Raw genomic sequence first — 21,200 nt, forward strand, 5'->3', positions numbered from 1 at the left:
TAAAGCAAATGGAGATACTCTACATTGTTATATTTCACACTGATTATAGTGTATTTGCTGTAGTTTAGTTCAGTATTAGTGCACCTTATTTAATGGTTGTCTTCATCTCAAGCTATGTAAAGTGGATTAAAAAGCTGGAAAACATCTGTTAGCTTGACAGACAGGATAGAATATGGGAAAGATCAAATTTAACTTTTGTTTCGCTGGTAACATAGAGATGAAGAAAGGGACTGATAGAACAGGAAATGATAAACCACGGAACTGCTTACATTCTTTTCAAGGAGAACAGAATAAAAAAACCTTTAAATTCCTTATATGATGCAGGTGAGGTTACTGCTGTGAGTCATATCACATTAATTGGGTACAAAATACAGCCCTCTTGATATACGCCCAAGTAAACGTGCACGTGGCTCGCACAAGCACTTGCACCAGGCATTGAGTGCACCACACAAAAATTGAAACAATGTTTTTAACTCATGTTCTCTATAACAGCTAACTTGGAACAATGGGTAACTGGAAATATTCTTCACTTGTTCCTTGGAGCATTGTTTCAGATCTGAAGCATAGAGGCAGGCTGGCAGCGACCAGAAGCTAGATTTTAACACCTTCTGACATGTGTGCATGTACAGTGTGCATTTCCTGGGATCTTCACTCAGTGCCACACAAAACCTTTAACGTAAGAAGACAGAGAACACAAAAAGCAGTGTTTAAGCTTTACAAAATGAAAGTAACATATTATGCCATAACACAACAGAATATTTAAAAGACGTCACTTTCCACATATGTTTGTTGTGGTTTTCATGTTATGCCATTGTCAAGTACAGGGGTTTGATGCTGCATAAGGCCGCAAATATAAGCTATAAGTAATAATACCCCTACAACCTATATCTGTGGCATTAGGTGTCATCAAATATTTGTGCTTGACAATTGCATAATGCGAAAATTCTAATGGCAGAATAAAAACTTCTACAGCCACAAATGGAAAGTGATACCCTGTAAACAAATAATAATGCTTCCAGAAAGTTAGGAATTGTGGCACTTACAAATATATGCATGTCTGTTGGCAGTACCACACACTTTACGTCCTACAGGTAAGTGCTGACCTGCACTACAGACAATTGATACATGCTGTGGGTCCATATTACAAGAAGGTTTGTTATTCCCTACTTCAGTTTATGGGTGATTTTGAATTATTCCTGCATACACTGAGAAGATATTTGTAATTAGACGCTTTCTGTACAGTGCGAGCTTGATTCATGCTTCCCAGCTGGCCTCACCTTCAGTTGATCACTTATTGTCTTCTTGTTGCCTCCTGTGCTCTTCTAGCTACTGTTGCTTCCACTGTATTCTGTTTATTTAGTTTTCTGTTTTCACATCTCTTTTATATTTACCATTTTTTCTTTTCTTTTTTTGGCTGCTTTTCACTCTTCACCCTCTTTCTCTTTTATGGTAAGGTGCTGGATTCACATATGGGAGGAAGCTGGTTCAGATACTTGTCTGGTCATCTAGATTTATGTTTTCCTTACTTTCCTTGAATTGTTTAAGGCAAATACTGGAATAGTTCTTTTGAAAACACCCATGGATAGTGCTTTCTCCATCCTGTCCAGAACTAAAGAAGAATGCATCTGTTGTGACTTCCCATCAATGGGATGTTAAACCTTAATCTCCCTTCCTTTCTCCCTTCTTTCTGTCATTCCTCATTTTCATCTCATCTTTCTGATATTTTTACTGTGTCCTATTCTTATCTTTTACTGCCATCTATGCCACCACTAACCACTATGGTTCTCAAATTTGATATATTGTATGTGTTCCATTGTTCATTTCACTTTTCTCTTCAATTGATGTTTCTACCTGGGAAGCTGACTTTGACTTTGTACATTATCCTCAAATTGCTTAGAAAACTCCAATAATCGTATCCTCTCTTTTTGCTGGATGAAAAAAATCTCTAGTTATGAAACCTGACATTCGTAGAATGTTTTGTCTGTGTCTGTATCTACACTTATTGGCAGTTAAAACCTGATGTATCTTTATTTACTTAAATTTTCAATAGTTACTGTAAAACTGATGAATAGTTGTAGTTGTGGTAGTATGTATTATATTACCTGTTAGAATAGAAGGACATGTATGAGAGTTACTGGACATTGGGGAAAGGAAGAAAATCCATTGTTTTATGTTAGTTATAAATTTGAATTTGTTCATTTCCTACACTAACTAATTGTTTCAGTAGCCTCTTCAGGCATTAGTGTTAAAGGTAATAGTTGAAAAATATAATCTGATGAACAGCTGCATATTTGTTACATACACCGTGTCAATAACACTAACACTTTCTTCCATTTGCAGTGATGTGTTTGCCACTTTGTCAGTACTGGAACAACTTCTACCACTCTTCTTTGAAAGATTTCCTCACCCAGTTACCCTTGCTGGCATGCTGGAACTGGGCACAGCTTTTTTACCTGTTGATGACTCATGGAATCGTTACATCATGGAAGCTGATGCAACTTTTGAAGAATTGGATTCTGAGATTCAGTTCTTACTTGCAAAGTGCGCCAACACTGCATGTGAACTCATGCACAATGATGCATATCAGAGTGACACCTGGATGTGGGATCAGGACTGGTCACTGCAAGAGCTCAAGTTGAAACAGCAAACAAAGAAGTCTCGAAAGAGTAGGGAGAATGAAACACCTGTGCAGCAAGATGATGATATGAGGACACCAGAATTACAGAAAGAGAAGGCACAGCAGAGCAATAGTGGAGAGGGAGAGAAGGAAGAAGAGGAGGAGAGCTTTATTGTTAGGTAAGTATCCATTCAGTTTTTTGCAGGGGAAAAAGTTTGCTATCCTTGAATTTAGTCATAATTTAAGTTTGCACATTACACTGTGTATCAACAGTTCTGTCATAATATATGGCCATCTCATTATAGTCATGTTGAAATTGTTTTCTTCATGACATCTTTTTGAAAGATCAGTTAAACAAACCAAGGGAGGAAAAGAGAGGCAGCCCCATTACAGTTGTAACTCGTAGATTAGTGAGCAATGTATCTTAGAAGTATTTTTGGTAATTGATAACAGGTTTGTCATATCATTAGGTAAAGCAGCTCATGTAATTGTTGCAGGACTTCTCTTTTTGCCTTTAAGTGCAGCTGCCATTTTATCACATGTGTATCATTGGAGAGTACATAGCCTTGATTAAATGTTCACCATAATTACAATTTATCTTCACACCTCAGTTAATTCACAATCACCTGCTGTAATACTGCAGACCCAATCTAACCTTACTGATTTGTGTTGCCCGTAGTTTCTTTAAATAGCAGAATGGCTCTATCTGCCTACCATGCTTCACAAAGCCAATCCCCTGTTTCTAATGGGCCTGGTATGGCATGAACTATGATAGTTTTCCTTCTCCTCCTGACTTGTTTGATCTCTTTTTGTGTCAGGTTTGAAAATCTTGTGTAATCATCTACTGTAACTTACCTTTTGCTTTTCTCCCTGCTCGTTTTTCAGTCCAAGTTATGGAGTAAATGTCCAGTTTACCCTGTAAGAAGTCCTATTTTCTATCATCACATGAATCTCAAAACTACTGCCATTTCACAGTACACTGTTGTTAAGAGAGTGCAATATCCCTTAGATGGAGCACTGTTAAGAGAAAATTTATTTTATAGTTCCTTATCTGGTACAAATTACTGTTTGTTAGAGTGAGAACGCCCAGAAAGAAAGCCAAAAGATATTTGGTAACATTCTTGATGATAAAGAAAGAAACATTAAAAAACATCGAAACATAATTTGAACATGATGTAAAACTCACACTCTTTTCTGTCCACGATCATATTGTAGACAAGGAATTGTATTCCAGCCATTTGGTTTGCTTATGCTGAATCTAACATAGTGACTCATCTGATTGTTAACATAGTGTTTTCCTACATGATTTAAATCATAGCAGTTTTGTATTACAAAATTTGACCTATCATCCACCTTCTGTAGTAACCCTCCAGTTACTATTTATACCACTCACAGAGGATGTAAGTCAGGCTTCTATGGCAAGCATAATGCACGCCGACGTTCAGACATCGCACCTGCAGTTACTCGAGGCAGCCATGTCACCTACTACCATCACCAGGTCCATCTTGTGTGCACAGCTCTACATTAGCAATACCTGATGTGGATAGCATCTTTATAAGGGGATGCATGGGCCTCCGGGCCCTCAGTTGTTGTTGTTGTTGTCTTCAGTCCTGAGACTGGTTTGATGCAGCTCTCCATGCTACTCTATCCTGTGCAAGCTTCTTCATCTCCCAGTAACTGCTGCAACCTACATCCTTCTGAATCTGCTTAGTGTATTGATCTCTTGGTCTCCCTCTATGATTTTTACCCTCCACGCTGCCCTCCAATGCTAAATTTGTGATCCCTTGATGCCTCAAAACATGTCCTACCAACCGATCCCTTCTTCTAGTCAAGTTGTGCCACAAACTTCTCTTCTCCCCAATCCTATTCAATACCTCCTCATTAGTTACGTGATCTACCCACCTTATCTTCAGCATTCTTCTGTAGCACCACATTTCGAAAGCTTCTATTCTCTTCTTGTCCAAACTGGTTATCGTCCATGTTTCACTTCCATACATGGCTACACTCCATACAAATACTTTCAGAAGCGACTTCCTGACACTTAAATCTATACTCGATGTTAACAAATTTCTCTTCTTCAGAAACGATTTCCTTGCCATTGCCAGTCTACATTTTATATCCACTCTACTCTGACCATCATCAGTTATTTTGCTCCCCAAATAGCAAAACTCCTTTACTACTTTAAGTGTCTCGTTTCCTAATGTAATTCCCTCAGCATCGCCCGACTTAATTCGACTACATTCCATGATCCTCGTTTTGCTTTTGTTGATGTTCATCTTATATCCTCCTTTCAAGACACTATCCATTCCGTTCAACTGCTCTTCCGAGTCCTTTGCTGTCTCTGACAGAATTACAATGTCATCGGTGAACCTCAAAGTTTTTATTTCTTCTCCATGGATTTTAATACCTACTCCGAATTTTTCTTTTGTTTCCTTCATTGCTTGCTATACAGATTGTTTGCTATACAGATTGAATAACATCGGGGGGAGACTACAACCCTGTTTCACTCCCTTCCCAACCACTGCTTCCCTTTCATGTCCGTCGACTCTTATAACTGCCATCTGGTTTCTGTACAAATTGTAAATAGCCTTTCGCTCCCCATATTTTACCCCTGCCACCTTCAGAATTTGAAAGAGAGTATTCCAGTCAACTTTGACAAAAGCTTTCTCTAAGTCTACAAATGCTAGAAACGTAGGTTTGCCTTTCCTTAATCTAGTTTCTAAGATAAGTCGTAGGGTCAGTATTGCCTCAAGTGTTCCAATATTTCTACGGAATCCAAACTGATCTTCCCCGAGGTTAGGTTCTACTAGTTTTTCCATTCGTCTGTAAAGAATTCAAGTTAGTATTTTGCAGCCGTGACTTATTAAACTGATAGTTCGGTAATTTTCACATCTGTCAACACCTGCTTTCTTTGGGATTGGAATTATTATATTCTTCTTGAAGTCTGAGGGTATTTCGCCTGTCTCATATACACTCATGGAAATGGAAAAAAGAACACATTGACACCGGTGTGTCAGACCCACCATACTTGCTCCGGACACTGCGAGAGGGCTGTACAAGCAATGATCACACGCACGGCACAGCGGACACACCAGGAACCGCGGTGTTGGCCGTCGAATGGCGCTAGCTGCGCAGCATTTGTGCACCGCCGCCGTCAGTGTCAGCCAGTTTGCCGTGGCATACGGAGCTCCATCGCAGTCTTTAACACTGGTAGCATGCCGCGACAGCGTGGACGTGAACCGTATGTGCAGTTGACGGACTTTGAGCGAGGGCGTATAGTGGGCATGCGGGAGGCCGGGTGGACGTACCGCTGAATTGCTCAACACGTGGGGCGTGAGGTCTCCACAGTACATCGATGTTGTCGCCAGTGGTCGGCGGAAGGTGCACGTGCCCGTCGACCTGGGACCGGACCGCAGCGACGCACGGATGCACGCCAAGACCGTAGGATCCTACGCAGTGCCGTAGGGGACCGCACCGCCACTTCCCAGCAAATTAGGGACACTGTTGCTCCTGGGGTATCGGCGAGGACCATTCGCAACCGTCTCCATGAAGCTGGGCTACGGTCCCGCACACCGTTAGGCCGTCTTCCGCTCACGCCCCAACATCGTGCAGCCCGCCTCCAGTGGTGTCGCGACAGGCGTGAATGGAGGGACGAATGGAGACGTGTCGTCTTCAGCGATGAGAGTCGCTTCTGCCTTGGTGCCAATGATGGTCGTATGCGTGTTTGGCGCCGTGCAGGTGAGCGCCACAATCAGGACTGCATACGACCGAGGCACACAGGGCCAACACCCGGCACCATGGTGTGGGGAGCGATCTCCTACACTGGCCGTACACCACTGGTGATCGTCGAGGGGACACTGAATAGTGCACGGTACATCCAAACCGTCATCGAACCCATCGTTCTACCATTCCTAGACCGGCAAGGGAACTTGCTGTTCCAACAGGACAATGCACGTCCGCATGTATCCCGTGCCACCCAACGTGCTCTAGAAGGTGTAAGTCAACTAGCCTGGCCAGCAAGATCTCCGGATCTGTCCCCCATTGAGCATGTTTGGGACTGGATGAAGCGTCGTCTCACGCGGTCTGCACGTCCAGCACGAACGCTGGTCCAACTGAGGCGCCAGGTGGAAATGGCATGGCAAGCCGTTCCACAGGACTACATCCAGCATCTCTATGATCGTCTCCATGGGAGAATAGCAGCCTGCATTGCTGCGAAAGGTGGATATACACTGTACTAGTGCCGACATTGTGCATGCTCTGTTGCCTGTGTCTATGTGCCTGTGGTTCTGTCAGTGTGATCATGTGATGTATCTGACCCCAGGAATGTGTCAATAAAGTTTCCCCTTCCTGGGACAATGAATTCACGGTGTTCTTATTTCAATTTCCAGGAGTGTATCTTGCTCACCAGATGGTAGAGTTTTGTCAGGACTGGCTCTCCCAAGGCTGTCAGTAGTTCTAATGGAATGTTGTCTACTCCCGGGGCCTTGTTTCGACTCAGGTCTTTCAGAGTTCTGTCAAACTCTTCACACAGTATCATATCTCCCATTTCATCTTCATCTACATCCTCTTCCATTTTCATAATATTGTCCTCAAGTACATTGCCCTTGTATAGACCCTCTATATACTCCTTCCACCTTTTTGCTTTCCCTTCTTTGTTTAGAACTGGGTTTCCATCTGAGCTCTTGATATTCATACAAGTGGTTCTCTTTTCTCCAAAGGTCTCTTTAATTTTCCTGTTGGCAGTATCTATCTTACCCCTAGTGAGATAAGCCTCTACACCCTTACATTTGTCCTCTAGCCATCCCTGCTTAGCCATTTTGCACATCCTGTCAATCTCATTTTTGAGACGTTTTTATTCTTTTTTGCCTGCTTCATTTATTGCATTTTTGTATTTTCTCCTTTCATCAATTAAATTCATTATCTCTTCTTTTACCCAAGGATTTCTAGCAGCCCTCGTCTTTTTACCTACTTTATCCTCTGCTGCCTTCACTACTTCATCCCTCACAGGTACCCATTCTTCTTCTACTGCATTTCTTTCCCCCATTCCTGTCAATTGTTCCCTTATGCTCTCCTTGAAACTCTGTACAACCTCTGGTTCTTTCAGTTTATCCAGGTCCCATCTCCTTAAATTCCCACCTTTTTGCAGTTTCTTCAGTTTTAATCTACAGTTCATAACCAATAGATTGTGGTCAGAGTCCACATCTGCCCCTGGAAATGTCTTACAATTTAAAACCTGGTTCCTAAATCTCTGTCTTACCATTATATAATCTATCTGAAACCTGTCAGTATCTCCAGGCTTCTTCCATGTATACAACCTTCTTTTATGATTCTTGAACCTAGTGTTAGCTATGATTAAGTTGTGCTCTGTGCAAAATTCTGCCAGGCGGCTTCCTCTTTCATTTCTTCCCCCCAATCCATATTCACCTACTACGTTTCCTTCTCTCCCTTTTCCTACTACCGAATTCCAGTCACCCATGACTATTAAATTTTCGTCTCCCTTCACTATCTGAATAATTTCTTTTATTTCATCATACATTTCTTCAATTTCTTCGTCATCTGCAGAGCTAGTTGGGATATAAACTTGTACTACTGTGGTAGGCGTAGGCTTTGTGTCTATCTTGGCCACAATAATGCGTTCACTATGCTGTTTGTAGTAGCTTACCCGCACTCCTATTTTTTTTATTCATTATTAAACCTACTCCTGCATTACCCCTATTTGATTTTGTATTTATAACCTTGTATTCGCCTGACCAAAAGTCTTGTTCCTCCTGCCACCGAACTTCACTAATTCCCACTATATCTAACTTTAACCTATTCATTTCCCTTTTTAAATTGTGTAACCTACCTGCACGATTAAAGGATCTGACATTCCATGCTCCGATCCGTAGAACACCAGTTTTCTTTCTCCTGATAACGACGTCCTCCTGAGTAGTACCCGCCTAGAGATCTGAATGGGAGACTGTTTTACCTCCAGAATATTTTACCCAAGAGGACGCCATCATCATTTAACCATACAGTAAAGCTACATGCCCTCGGGAAAAGTAATGGCTGTAGTTTCCCCTTGCTTTCAGCCGTTTGCAGTACCAGCACAGCAAGGTTGTTTTGTTAGTGTTACAAGGCCAGATCAGTCAATCATCCAGACTGTTGCCCCTGTAACTACTGAAAAGGCTGCTGCCCCTCTTCAGGAACCACAAGTTTGTCTGGCCTCTCAACAGATACCCCTCCGTTGTGGTTGCACCTACGGAACGGCTATCTGCTATCTGATCTGTGTCGCTGAGGCACACAAGCCTCCCCACCGACGGCAAGGTCCATGGTTCGTGGGGGGGGTGGGGGTGGGGGGGGGGTGGTGTCAGTTGTTAGACATGTTAAAAAAAATGTAAAATACTTCCATTGTATTTTTGTGTACATCACTCGATGAGTCCATAAATTGTATCTCTTTTACAAGTGTGTGTTCCCTCATGTTCCTTGTTAGATTACCTCCAAATGGTGACATTGAGGGTCAAATTTTCATATAGGTCAGATTCTGTGGTTTTTCTGTCATTCATCTCTTCATGAAGGCCTCCAGTCACTTCTTCTCTAACAGCAGGTGCGTACAGCTGCATTGGAATAATTGTTGGCTGTTTTCATCCAAGCTCATCTGCTGGTTGTTAATGTCCCCCCTCCCCCCTTTCAATCCCCTTTTCAATCCCCATGCTGAACCCACAGAAGACTGGGATTTTTATGAGAAGTGGCTTCACCAACATTTTTTGGCATTCCAGATGGTCTATGTGGTAAGTCTGTAAGGTTCTTTTCTTATTGTGGAGTGGATGTATTGTTTACTGTGGCAGTTAGCTCCCCTGCAAGAATCAGTGTCACCTTCTTTTGTTGACTGTGTTGTTTGCTGTCCTCCTATCGCCACAAGCTTACACAATTGGTTGCTGTGCATGTTGAATTCTACCAATGTCACAGACAGCTGCAACAGTTGTATTGACCTAAGGCGACTGAGCTGCATGGCCTCAGTTATAAGTGTCACATCATCATAACTAGGTCTCAGGGGTCTTATGTGGACACTATGGTCAGAGATGAGATCATTCGTATGGCCCCAAATAAGGTGCGTCATTGTGCCCTTCAGTTTGAGGACCATATGTTAGAAGAGGTTCCGAATGCTGTGCAGTCATTTGAGGTTTCATGGGCTGCCAATTGGGAGCTTGGAGTGATGTCACTGTTACTGTTGTTGTCAGTGTGCAGCCCCAGCGCATGGAGCTTAGCATGCTTGGCCAAGAGGAGGTAGCCACAGTACAACCAAGCCGACCAGGCTGACACGGACAAACATGTTGTTGGCAGGAAGAACGGTGAATGCTGCTTGCTTTGTTCCCCTCTTGTTTCATACAGCAAGAGTGAACAGTCTGCCTCAAGCGTAGGATGTCTTGCCATAAAAAAAAAAATAATAATAAAAAAAAAAATCTAGCACTGGTACGTTGATCTCTGTCTGCCCCACAAGTCATTGCAAGAGTCAATGGATGTCGATATTTACACAGTTTAGTCAATGGGTTCATCATTATCTGTAGGTAAGAACAAATTTTCCATTGAAATGCGGGTTGTGGATAAGCCACTCATCCTACGAGTCAACACAGGGGCTGTAATGTCCTTACTTAACTCAGATATGTGTGCCAGGCTGGGGTCCCCATCTTTCGCACGCATCAAGCATCAGTTGGTAAGCTATAATAAACAGCAGATTCGTATTCTTGACCAGTTCATGGCTGACAGTTCACAAGCCAGTTTATAACCACCCCCTACATGTCCAGTTAATTAGGACTTCAATTAATTGTGTATCTAAAGTTTCCTGTTGCTTAGGACAGGTATCTACTCTGACGAATAAATGAAATCTGTGAAATGTAGGTGCAGTTGCAACCAAATCGCCAATCTCAGTGTTTGCAGCAATGACGACAAGAAGGAAAACTCAGTTAAAGCAAGCAAATGTAAAATTGGAGTGGATGGAATTACAGAGCTTAGTTAAATTTGTATAATGTTATAAATTTAAGTAATGAAACAATGCAAATTAATGGTTGTCAACTCACTACATGAGCATAATTTGTGCGTGATGACTGGGTGTTGTGTGATGTCCTTAGGTTAGTTAGGTTTAAGTAGTTCTAAGTTCTAGGGGACTGATGACCATAGATATTAAGTCCCATAGTGCTCAGAGCCATTTGAACCATAATTTGTGTCCATTGTGCTTAGTTTTGTTGCAAGGTGAAAACAGCGCAAAATTGGCACATATTGCTGTGGCGTAATTTCAAATGGATATGCCACAGTGATCAAATACCTTTCAGTTAAGTAGTAACTCATAGAAATTAATAATAATCAAAGAACAACTATATCTCATCAGTGATAAACAGATGGGTAAATGCAAAAACTTCATGATGTCTCTCACTGTGCTTACTCTCTTTAATTTTACTCAAGAGATATATTTTAGTTTGAAAATTATCATAACGATTAGCGTCATTCGACAATCACTTTTCTCTAAGTTGCAGTTAAGAAATTTTCAAAATCAAAATTTCAATGGTAAAAGAATAGATATGTTGTACTGAATCTTGCTCTGTCATGTGCTGTCTGCCAATTTGCTATTTACAAGACTTGAGCATTTCTGTTAATTGTAGTCTTGCAAATTATTAAAATTTTAATTACTGTTATTTCTTTCATAAAACACTGAAATAGTTTTATCAATCATGAGGACTCTCTTGGATCATCAATACTTTATGGGATAGATCCTACTTAGGTATAGGTAAAATTTGAGATCAACACTTTAGTATAATTTGCTGTTATTCAAACACAGAATGAACTACATGTCTGACCAAGTAATTAGTTGGATTTTACTTCAGGTTGAAATGTCATTGGTGTGATGTAAGGAATTGTTCATTGACAACATGTGGCATAGGCTCTTCTTCTTGTAGATACATAACAAGCGAAATTAGGCCCACATATTTTAGCACCACTGCATTACAACTATTTCTCAACAAAAGAGCTGCTGTGTGACTCAACTGTCTGTCTCAGCACCCTCCTATGTTCTCCTCTGCACTGTACTGAATTGCTCGTGTGCTTAGTGCTAATGCAACTGTCAATTCACTAGACTCTCAGACAATATAATATCCGCCCCCCCCCCCCCTCAAATGGCTCTGAGCACTATGGGACTTCACAGCTATGGTCATCAGTCCCCTAGAACTTAGAACTACTTAAACCTAACTAACCTAAGGACAACACACAACACCCAGTCATCACGAGGCAGAGAAAATCCCTGACCCCGCCGGGAATCGAACCCGGGACCCCGTGCTCGGGAAGCGAGAACGCTACCGCGAGACCACGAGCTGCAGACTCCCCCCCCCCCTCCCCCTCCCCCTGTCACCAGTCCCGTCCACCAGTCATCCTGAGATGCACAGACAATGGTGTGCCCAAGTCCCTCTCTCTTTCGTGCATGTGTGTCAGTCTGAGCGGGTTAGGAAATTCTGGTGCCTGTGGTTTCCGCCCAGTGCACCACCGTGAATGCTGGAATATATCTTCAGTCCCAGCATTGTGGATGGCAATGCTTGGTCTTTCCCACACGAGGAAGGAGAAATCTAGTAATCTACTTCCCACAGTGGACGTAAGAAGGCCCACTATGCCAAGAGTCAAGTGTGCAAGAATTGAAATTGCGTACCTGCAACTACTGGAGGTGGCGGCCAGGGGCAGCCTTATCACCGACTGCCATCACCAGGTCCACTGTACATCCATGGCACTATGCCTGTGACAACTGATATGGATGTTGTTGTTGTTGTTGTTGTTGTTGTTGTGGTGGTCTTCAGTCCTGAGACTGGTTTGATGCAGCTCTCCATGCTACTCTATCCTGTGCAAGTGTCATCATCTCCCAGTACCTACTGCAGCCTACATCCTTCTGAATCTGTTTAGTGTATTCATCTCTTGGTCTCCCTCTATGATTTTTACCCTCCACGCTGCCCTCCAGTACCGAATTGGTGATCCCTTGATGCCTCAGAACATGTCCTACCAAACGATCCCTTCTTCTAGTCAAGTTGTGCCACAAACTCCTCTTCTCCCCAATTCTATTCAATACCTCCTCATTAGTTACGTGATCTACCCACCTTATCTTCAGCATTCTTCTGTAGCACCACATTTCGAAAGCTTCTATTCTCTTCTTGTCCAAACTGGTTATTGTCCATGTTTCACATCCATACATGGCTACACTCCATACAAATACTTTCAGAAACGACTTCCTGACACTTAAATCTATACTCGATGTTAACAAATTTCTCTTCTTCAGAAACGATTTCCTTGCCATTGCCAGTCTACATTTTATATCCTCTCTACTTCGACCATCATCAGTTATTTTGCTCCCTAAATAGCAAAACTCCTTTACTACTTTGTGTCTCATTTCCTAATCTAATCCCCTCAGCATCACCCGATTTAATTTGACTACATTCCATTATCCTCGTTTTGCTTTTGTTGATGTTCATCTTATGATATGGGTAGCATCTCTATAAGGGTATGCATGAATCTCAGTCACAGAATGTGTTTGAGATGTGTGTAAGCTGCTTTTATAGTATTCTTGTTGAAGTCACTCCATGACCCAGTAAATTGAATCTTTTTTGTAACCATGTCTTTCCTGAATTCCTAGTTAGGACACCTTCCTGTGTTCTTAAAAACTTTTGAGAAGTTAGCTTACAACATATTATGGAACCACATTTCTAATAATTAAATTTTAACTGCAGCTCAGGTTGGTTTACATAAATGCTTCTCTACAGAGAAAGTAATATATATTCTCACGAACTCAGTTTCAGTAAACTCAAACAAGAAAAATTACCCCATTGGCATTTCCTGTATCTTACTAAAACACTGCAGGCTGCTTCTGTGAAGTGTGAAATCAACCAATTATGACTAGTGTTATCGGATCACATTGATAATTGTGGCTAATATGTACAGGTAAAGCAGAAACAGCTATTTTGAGGAAGGAGAAACAGTAAATCTATCAGCTGTTGATGTACTGGAGAAGTTAAAGCTTATTTGGAATGGACATCAATGTTACCTGTAATTTGTATGTCTGAATCCAAATATTATTTATGATCCAATGGACCCACAGCATTGAAGATATCTCTTAGAGACATTATGTAATAATATGCAAATTGCTGCTATAAAAAATGCTACAGCAGAAATCTGGATTTTATGACTAAATATTATTGTTGATTATGTTAAACAGGTTTGTTTATAGCAGTTCAACATAAAGTTACCTGAGATTTCCATGACAAATACATTTTAAATTCTTCTTGAGTATTCTTCTTGGTTGGATCATTTGCTTCTGCAGATATTTTCAACACCAAGACCTGTAGCTATCCTCATGTGAGTGTTGAAGAATGATGGGCTGATCCACTGTGCCATGCTTTAAATTCATATCATCAGTACTCCTGCCCACAAACAGTTGGTGACATTGTGGAGAAATGAAGCCATGCTCTGAAGGTACTAAAAAAAAAAAAAAAAATCTTACTTTTACGAGTAGTGTGCTTAAAGAAGCAGTAGAACCTTATAAACAAAGACCGTGATTTTCCCATAGCAAAGCGTTGAATCCAGCACTCGGCATACTGAGGGCACAGCACGAAGCGAAATATGAACCAGTGATGGTGTAGCAGAACTTTAGTCTCCAGAGCGTGGCCCTAATAAGAATGCAAAAGGACACAATAGATGACTAGCTCATCATTCCTCAGCTGAAGATAACAAGAAGTCACATTGCCAAACGTTTTTGGTGAACCAATGATTCAACCCAGCAGAACACTCGAGAACAATTTAAAATTATTACACAACAGTAATTGCTTGTTAATGCAGTTTGTAATAGCTGCTTCACTTTGTTAGTGCATATTTTAACTTGTCCCACATCTCTGAAAGTTCTCATTCACAAAGTGATCTGCAGAAACTAATGAATCAATCAATTACCCATTAATTAATTATGCCTTACTTACCGAAATACTATTTTCTGAAGGTAGGAAATGAAATTTCCTTTCTTGGAACATATTATTGAGAATGTAGGTTTTATGTTGGTGTCATGATAATGAAAACATATCTTGATCACAGATGCATTCACATTAATGCGTCTGCAAACTTACGATGCAATATCAGCTTCGATTGAGCAAAAAATTTAGGTATTTGTGAGTTCTACATGTCAATTTTAATATTTGTAGGTGCTCACATAAAACACAAAATGTACCAGTTCATAGTTATATCTCAACAATGCTCAGTGTGTTTAAGAAACTAACCACTTTCATGAGTCTACTGAAATGTGGTACTATTTTTTGTGTTTTTGCACATTCAGTGTACTGCAAAAGTCTCATATCATGACAAAAACAAAAGGTCTGGTAATGTTTCAGGTGTTACAGTGTGCTATGTTGTATTTTAAAATGAAGATAATGTCTTCAAATAGTGCCATACAATGCTTACATAAAAATTGTGAGTAGTGGTAGCAACAGCAGCAGGAGTTGGCTTTTCAAGGCTCATTGAATATTGTAGACATTTTTATTTTATTTTGTTTTTAACATGAAACTTTGGTTTGTAGGATATTAAAACTGAAATCTGGAAACTAAATCAGATTTTGTAGGAAAGTAGCGATTTGAACTGAGAGACTAATCTTTGTGTGGGTTCATTGCACCTAAGAGAATTTCCTTTTTTAGCCACGGAAATGTAGAGACTCCTTTAATGCAAAGAACATTTATTACTTTGATTACTTTCTTTAGCCCTTCACTCCTTGCACCATTACTAATATCATGATCAAACTTAATGTTCTGTTATGTAATACAAGAACAAGTTTCGTAGTGTGGCCAGGATCAGAGTAACTGTTTCATACAGTTTCATTCCTTAATTTGGCTGCAACCACATCTCTGATTTAGTCTTAGTGTTATAACCTTCTGCTTCTGCTGCAGTCTTTCTGCTGACTAACTCTCAGTGAGCCTGTGTTCTTATCAGGCTCACTTTAACGTACATCGTGGGGCTCCTGGTGTGTACATATCATTGCATATGGAAATGTTTTTTCTGACCCATACTGGCTAATATGAGAAATGGTTTGTGGCTGTACTGCAGCGCTTAACTTGAAACTGAATCAGCTAGGTATTCAGCAATATTGATAAATTCCTTGCCTTGTTTTTTCTTTTATGTGGTAGTATTCTGTTCTTAATTAGTTGAAGTTTTGAGTTACGTTATTATCAGGCAATATACTTAGGACAGCAAACAGTCCCAAATCAATGAAAAAAAGTACAAGTTCCTCCTGCATATAACAAGGACAAAAGGATGTATGCACAAAGTTATAGACCAATATCTGTAATTTCAATCTGCTGAAGGTTCTTGAGTATATTTGTAGCTTGAATGTAATGAGTTTCCAATTGTGCCAAACTGGAGACTGTTGGAAAATGTCTGAGCCCAAAGAATATTTGACTAACTCAAATACTGTTTAAGTTATAGTACCCAGTACGTTGACCTGAATAGCAAGTGTTCTTTAGAGATTAAGGTAATGACAAAAACACCCGTGGGAAATGTGACATCACTGCTCCTGTTTTCCATGTACAGAGGTGCACAAAAATATGGAAACACCAAAAAACAAAACACATAACAGTACCTAATATTGTTTAGGAAAATCACTAGCATTCAAAACAGCTTCCAATCATCTCTGAATGCATCAATGCAGATTATGTGTTTTTTGCCACAGAAATCTTATACCATTCTTCTTGCAAAATTGTTGCACTTTCAGGTAACAGTGATAGAGGTGGGTAGTGATCATGCATTCTTCTCTTCAAAGTAGTAATATTGAGAGCTGGTGACTGTGGTCATCATCATCATTTATCATCATCATCATTTAAGACTGATTATGCCTTTCAGCGTTCAGTCTGGAGCACAGTCCCCCTTATAAAATTCCTCCATGATCCCCTATTCAGTGCTAACATTGGTGCCTCTTCTGATGTTAAACCTATTACTTCAAAATCATTCTTAACCGAATCCAGGTACCTTCTCCTTGGTCTGCCCCGACTCCTCCTACCCTCTACTGCTGAACCCATGAGTCTCTTGGGTAACCTTGCTTCTCCCATGCGTGTAACATGACCCCACTATCCAAGCCTGTTCGCCCTGACTGCTACATCTATAGAGTTCATTCCCAGTTTTTCTTTGATTTCTTCATTGTGGACACCCTCCTGCCATTGTTCCCATCTACTAGTACTTGCAATCATCCTAGCTACTTTCATATCCGTAACCTCAACCTTATTGATAAGGTAACCTGAATCCAGCCAGCTTTCGCTCCCATACAACAAAGTTGGTCGAAAGATTGAACGGTACACAGATAACTTAGTCTTGGTACTGAGTTCCTTCTTGCAGAAGAGAGTAGATCATAGCTGAGCACTCACTGCATTAGCTTTGCTACACCTCGCTTCCAGTTCTTTCACTATGTTGCCATCCTGTGAGAATATGCATCCTAAGTACTTGAAACTGTCCATCTGTTCTAACTTTGTTCCTCCTATTTGGCACTGAATCCGTTTATATCTCTTTCCCACTGACATTACTTTCGTTTTGGAGATGCTAATCTTCATACCATAGTCCTTACATTTCTGATCTAGCTCTGAAATATTACTTTGCAAACTTTCAATCGAATCTGCCATCACAACTAAGTCATCCGCGTATGAAGACTGCTTATTTTGTGTTCACATATCTTAATCTCACCCAGCCAGTCTTATTGTTTTCAACATATGATCCATAAATAATATGAACAACAGTGGAGACAGGTTGCAGCCTTGTCTTACCCCTGAAACTTCTCTGAACCATGAACTCAATTTACCGTCAACTCTAACTGCTGCCTGACTATCCATGTAAAGACCTTTAATTGCTTGCAAAGGTTTGCCTCCTATTCCATAATCTCGTAGAACAGACAATAACTTCCTCCTAGGAACCCGGTCATATGCCTTTTCTAGATCTATAAAGCATAGATACAATTCCCTGTTCCACTCATAACACTTCTCCATTATTTGCCGTAAGCTAAAGATCTGGTCCTGACAACCTCTATGAGGCCTAAACCCACACTGATTTTCATCCAATTGGTCCTCAACTAATACTCGCACTTTCCTTTCAACAATACCTGAGAAGATTTTACCCACAACGCTGATTAAAGAGATACCTCTGTAGTTGTTACAGTCTTTTCTGTTTCCATGTTTAAAGATAGGTGTGATTACTGCTTTTGTCCAGTCTGATGGAACCTGTCCCGACTCCCAGGTCATTTCAATTATCCTGTGTAGCCATTTAAGACCCGACATTCCACTATATTTGATGAGTTCCAACTTAATTTCATCCACCCCAGCTGCTTTATTGCACTGCAATCTATTGACCATTTTCTCCACTTCCTCAAATGTGATCCTATTTCCATCATCATTCCTATCCCATTGTACATCGAAATCTGAAACATTACTGATCGTATTTTCTCCTACATTGAGCAACTCTTCAAAATATTCCCTCCATCTGCCCAAGGAATCCACAGGATTCACCAGCAGTTTTCCTGACCTGTCCAAAATACTTGTCATTTCCTTCTTACCCCCCTTTCGAAGACTGCTAATTACACTCCAGAATGGTTTTCCAGCAGCTTGACCCAAAGTCTCCAATCTGTGACTGTGGTAGCCGGGTGAAATGTGACAGTTCATCATCATGCTCTAAAAACCAGTACTGGACAATGCAAGTTGTGTGAACAGGGGTGCTATCACCTTGTAACGCTGTGTCACCATTGGGGGACAAACATTGTACCATGGGATGGGCCTGATCAGCATAAATGGTCACGTAAACCTTGGTAGTAATACGACCTTGCATATTGCAAATGGGATGCATGGAATACCACAGTATGGCTGCCCAAATTGTCACCGAACCCCCACCACATTTCACTCTTGGTGTGTAAACTCGGCCAGAAATTGGGAACAGTGTGAAACAAGATGCATCTGACCAAATGACTTTCTTCCATTGCTCCATGTTCCAGGTTTTATGGCTTGGCATAATGTTTTTCTGTTATAGGCATTTGAATCACTGATCAGTAGTTTTGGAATTCCAGTTTCCCTTGCAATTCCCATCTTCTGTAACTCCTTTCGTGTTGTTTTGTTGCTTACAGGATTCACAGTTGTGAGATTCAGTTCTGCAATGACTTTTGCAGCTATTGTCCACTTATTTTTCACCCCTGTCCTTTGCAGTGACTGTTTACCAAGATCATTCAGCACACAGTTTAGTCCATGTTGTAACTTAGTGTATGATGGTTTTCCAGTTTCCTGGTGTGCAATATAAATCTTTCCTGTGGTGTCTCGTGAAACAAGAGACACTTCAACTACCTTAGTTGCTGAAGGACTTGCCATACGAGCATGAGCAATTTGCCTGTGTTCAAATTCAGTTGGCTTTGACACAATGCACTCACAACACCACAGAACACCCCTTGTTCTGACCACGACTCATGCTTGCAACATGTTGACATTGCACGGCTGCAGTTCGCAGTCAAATACAACAGCACAACATGCAGGCTTGGCTAGGATTTGCATTTACATTCAAGCATGCATTTCTGACAGTGTTTCCGTATTATTTTTCTGCTACTGAGTTCCATTAGCCTGCTCTCACACTGGCAATGTAGACGTGGTGAGTCAGTCACATAATTCAATCGATGCAATGCACAATTATGCAATTGATTCATGCAACTGAATTACTGGACACACATATGAACCGCTCAGCTGAGGCTCTGCGGCAAGAGCTGTACACTTGTGCAACCCAGTCACAAATTGACAACAAAATGTAAATATTTCATCATAAAAATGTGAAAGAGGATTTCCATACAGTAATAATAATTGAAGTATGCTGCATTCTGTGCAACTCTTGTCACAAAAGAGGTGGATTCAACTTGAATGAAACTTTAAAAATAGTTGGCCTAGAAGATATATGAAGCATCACACCTACACGAAGCTGCTGTGCTGTGAGTATACAAGACAAATTTGCAGATTATTTTGTTAGCACTGATGGGGATCCCTTTGCAAATGAACATGATGTAAAATGTATTTTAATAATACACAATACACAAAATAATACATGAGAATTTATTATGTACACAGTTTTATTTTTGAAGAACATAACAAATTTTTTCTCTTCTCAGTCATTACATCTTACTGCTATAATCCTTCTTTCCCGATTCCCAAATTACAGGATAACTTTCTACTCCAATGATGAAAAGTTCCGCAATGAAAGTCATTTTTGCAGTGCAAAAGAAAAACAAAAATCTTTAAACCAACCCAGGAAAATTACATCATTGAACAATAATGAAGCGCTGACAAACAAACGCACATACCTGTCGAGGCAGCAGCTGTTTACCCCTTCTCTCTGTAGTTGTCTTACAAGACTGCCACATGTGGAAGGATCAAACATGGCTGAGTCGCCATGACCAGCCGTGGGGACCAGCATGTGCACAGCAAGTCGTGTAGTCAAATCACCAGTGTGTAGGGGATCTTAGAGTGGTCAACATTCTGAGAATCTTTACTGATGGTTCTGTTGTGTGCGGAAAGTAATCATTGTTGAGTGACTGTAGGGTGATTCAGGCTAACTTTAGCAGAATTTCTATTTTGTGCACTGAATACATGTTGCCTCAAATGTATAGAAATGAAAGTTAATGTGAATGAATGGGAGATATGTGTCAGTAGTATTGGAATCCATTATTAATTGTAAACTGCTTTACTTGGTCACCTCGTTTAAATACCTTGATGTAAAGCTAACAAGTTTTAGGTGAGGCAAATGGTCAACTACAGTTTATTGGGAGAATTCTGGTAAAGAATAGAACAGTGCATGTAATTAAAGAGATTGCATACAGAACATTTTTGATACACATTCTTGAGTGCTGGTACAGTGTTTGGGATCCTCACCATATTACAAAGGAAGTCATAGAAGCTCTCCAGATGCATGCTGCCAGATTTGTAGCCAGTCCATTTGATCAATACAAGAATGTTATAAGATAGTATCACTGTGCAATACACTTTACATAGGCTTTCGCCATAGTTAGTGCTCTCATGAATTCACAGTTGACTGTCTCATTTTGGGCTCATGTCTGGCTATGTATAACCTTATGCTTATGGGTAATGCATCACTTTATGGTTTTTAGTTTACAAGAAAATGCTACATTAATTAATGATACAAAAGAGAGAAATTATAGAGAAAACCAGCCTGGATTTCTAAACCCATTTGCTTCATATACCTAATGTTTTGCAGCCTTGGGTTTTACAGAAACGTAAGGTACTATTTTTTGTTATTGCAATGATGCCCATCGAAAATTCCTCAGCTTCTAAGACAGCCAAAATTTATAATTTATTTAACAAAAGTTTCAACTTTGAATACTTCCTTTAAAAATTAAAATGTGGAAAATCTAAGAAAATCATTGTGTTTGGAAAATTTGGGCTTGAGTGTTGTCAGAACAAAATTTTGAAATATTTCAAGATATAAAAATGGGCTATGTCTAGAAGTCACATCTTAACTAATTAATAACTTTTGAGTTATGGACATTTAAGCTAAACAAACCATTTTCTCAGAATTGCGAAAA

General features: G+C 40.4%; 1 protein-coding gene across 1 annotated transcript in view; it reads left to right on the forward strand.

The window, feature by feature from the left end:
• Positions 1 to 21,200, forward strand: part of LOC126253326 (DNA polymerase subunit gamma-1, mitochondrial) — a 144,733-nt gene that overhangs the window by 43,520 nt on the left and 80,013 nt on the right. The window contains exon 5 of the mRNA XM_049954590.1: positions 2,341 to 2,796. Coding sequence (XP_049810547.1) covers positions 2,341 to 2,796 — 456 coding nt within the window. The remainder of the gene's footprint in view (positions 1 to 2,340; positions 2,797 to 21,200) is intronic.

Source organism: Schistocerca nitens, chromosome 4, assembly GCF_023898315.1.
Source record: "Schistocerca nitens isolate TAMUIC-IGC-003100 chromosome 4, iqSchNite1.1, whole genome shotgun sequence".
Taxonomy (NCBI): Eukaryota; Metazoa; Arthropoda; class Insecta; order Orthoptera; family Acrididae; genus Schistocerca; species Schistocerca nitens.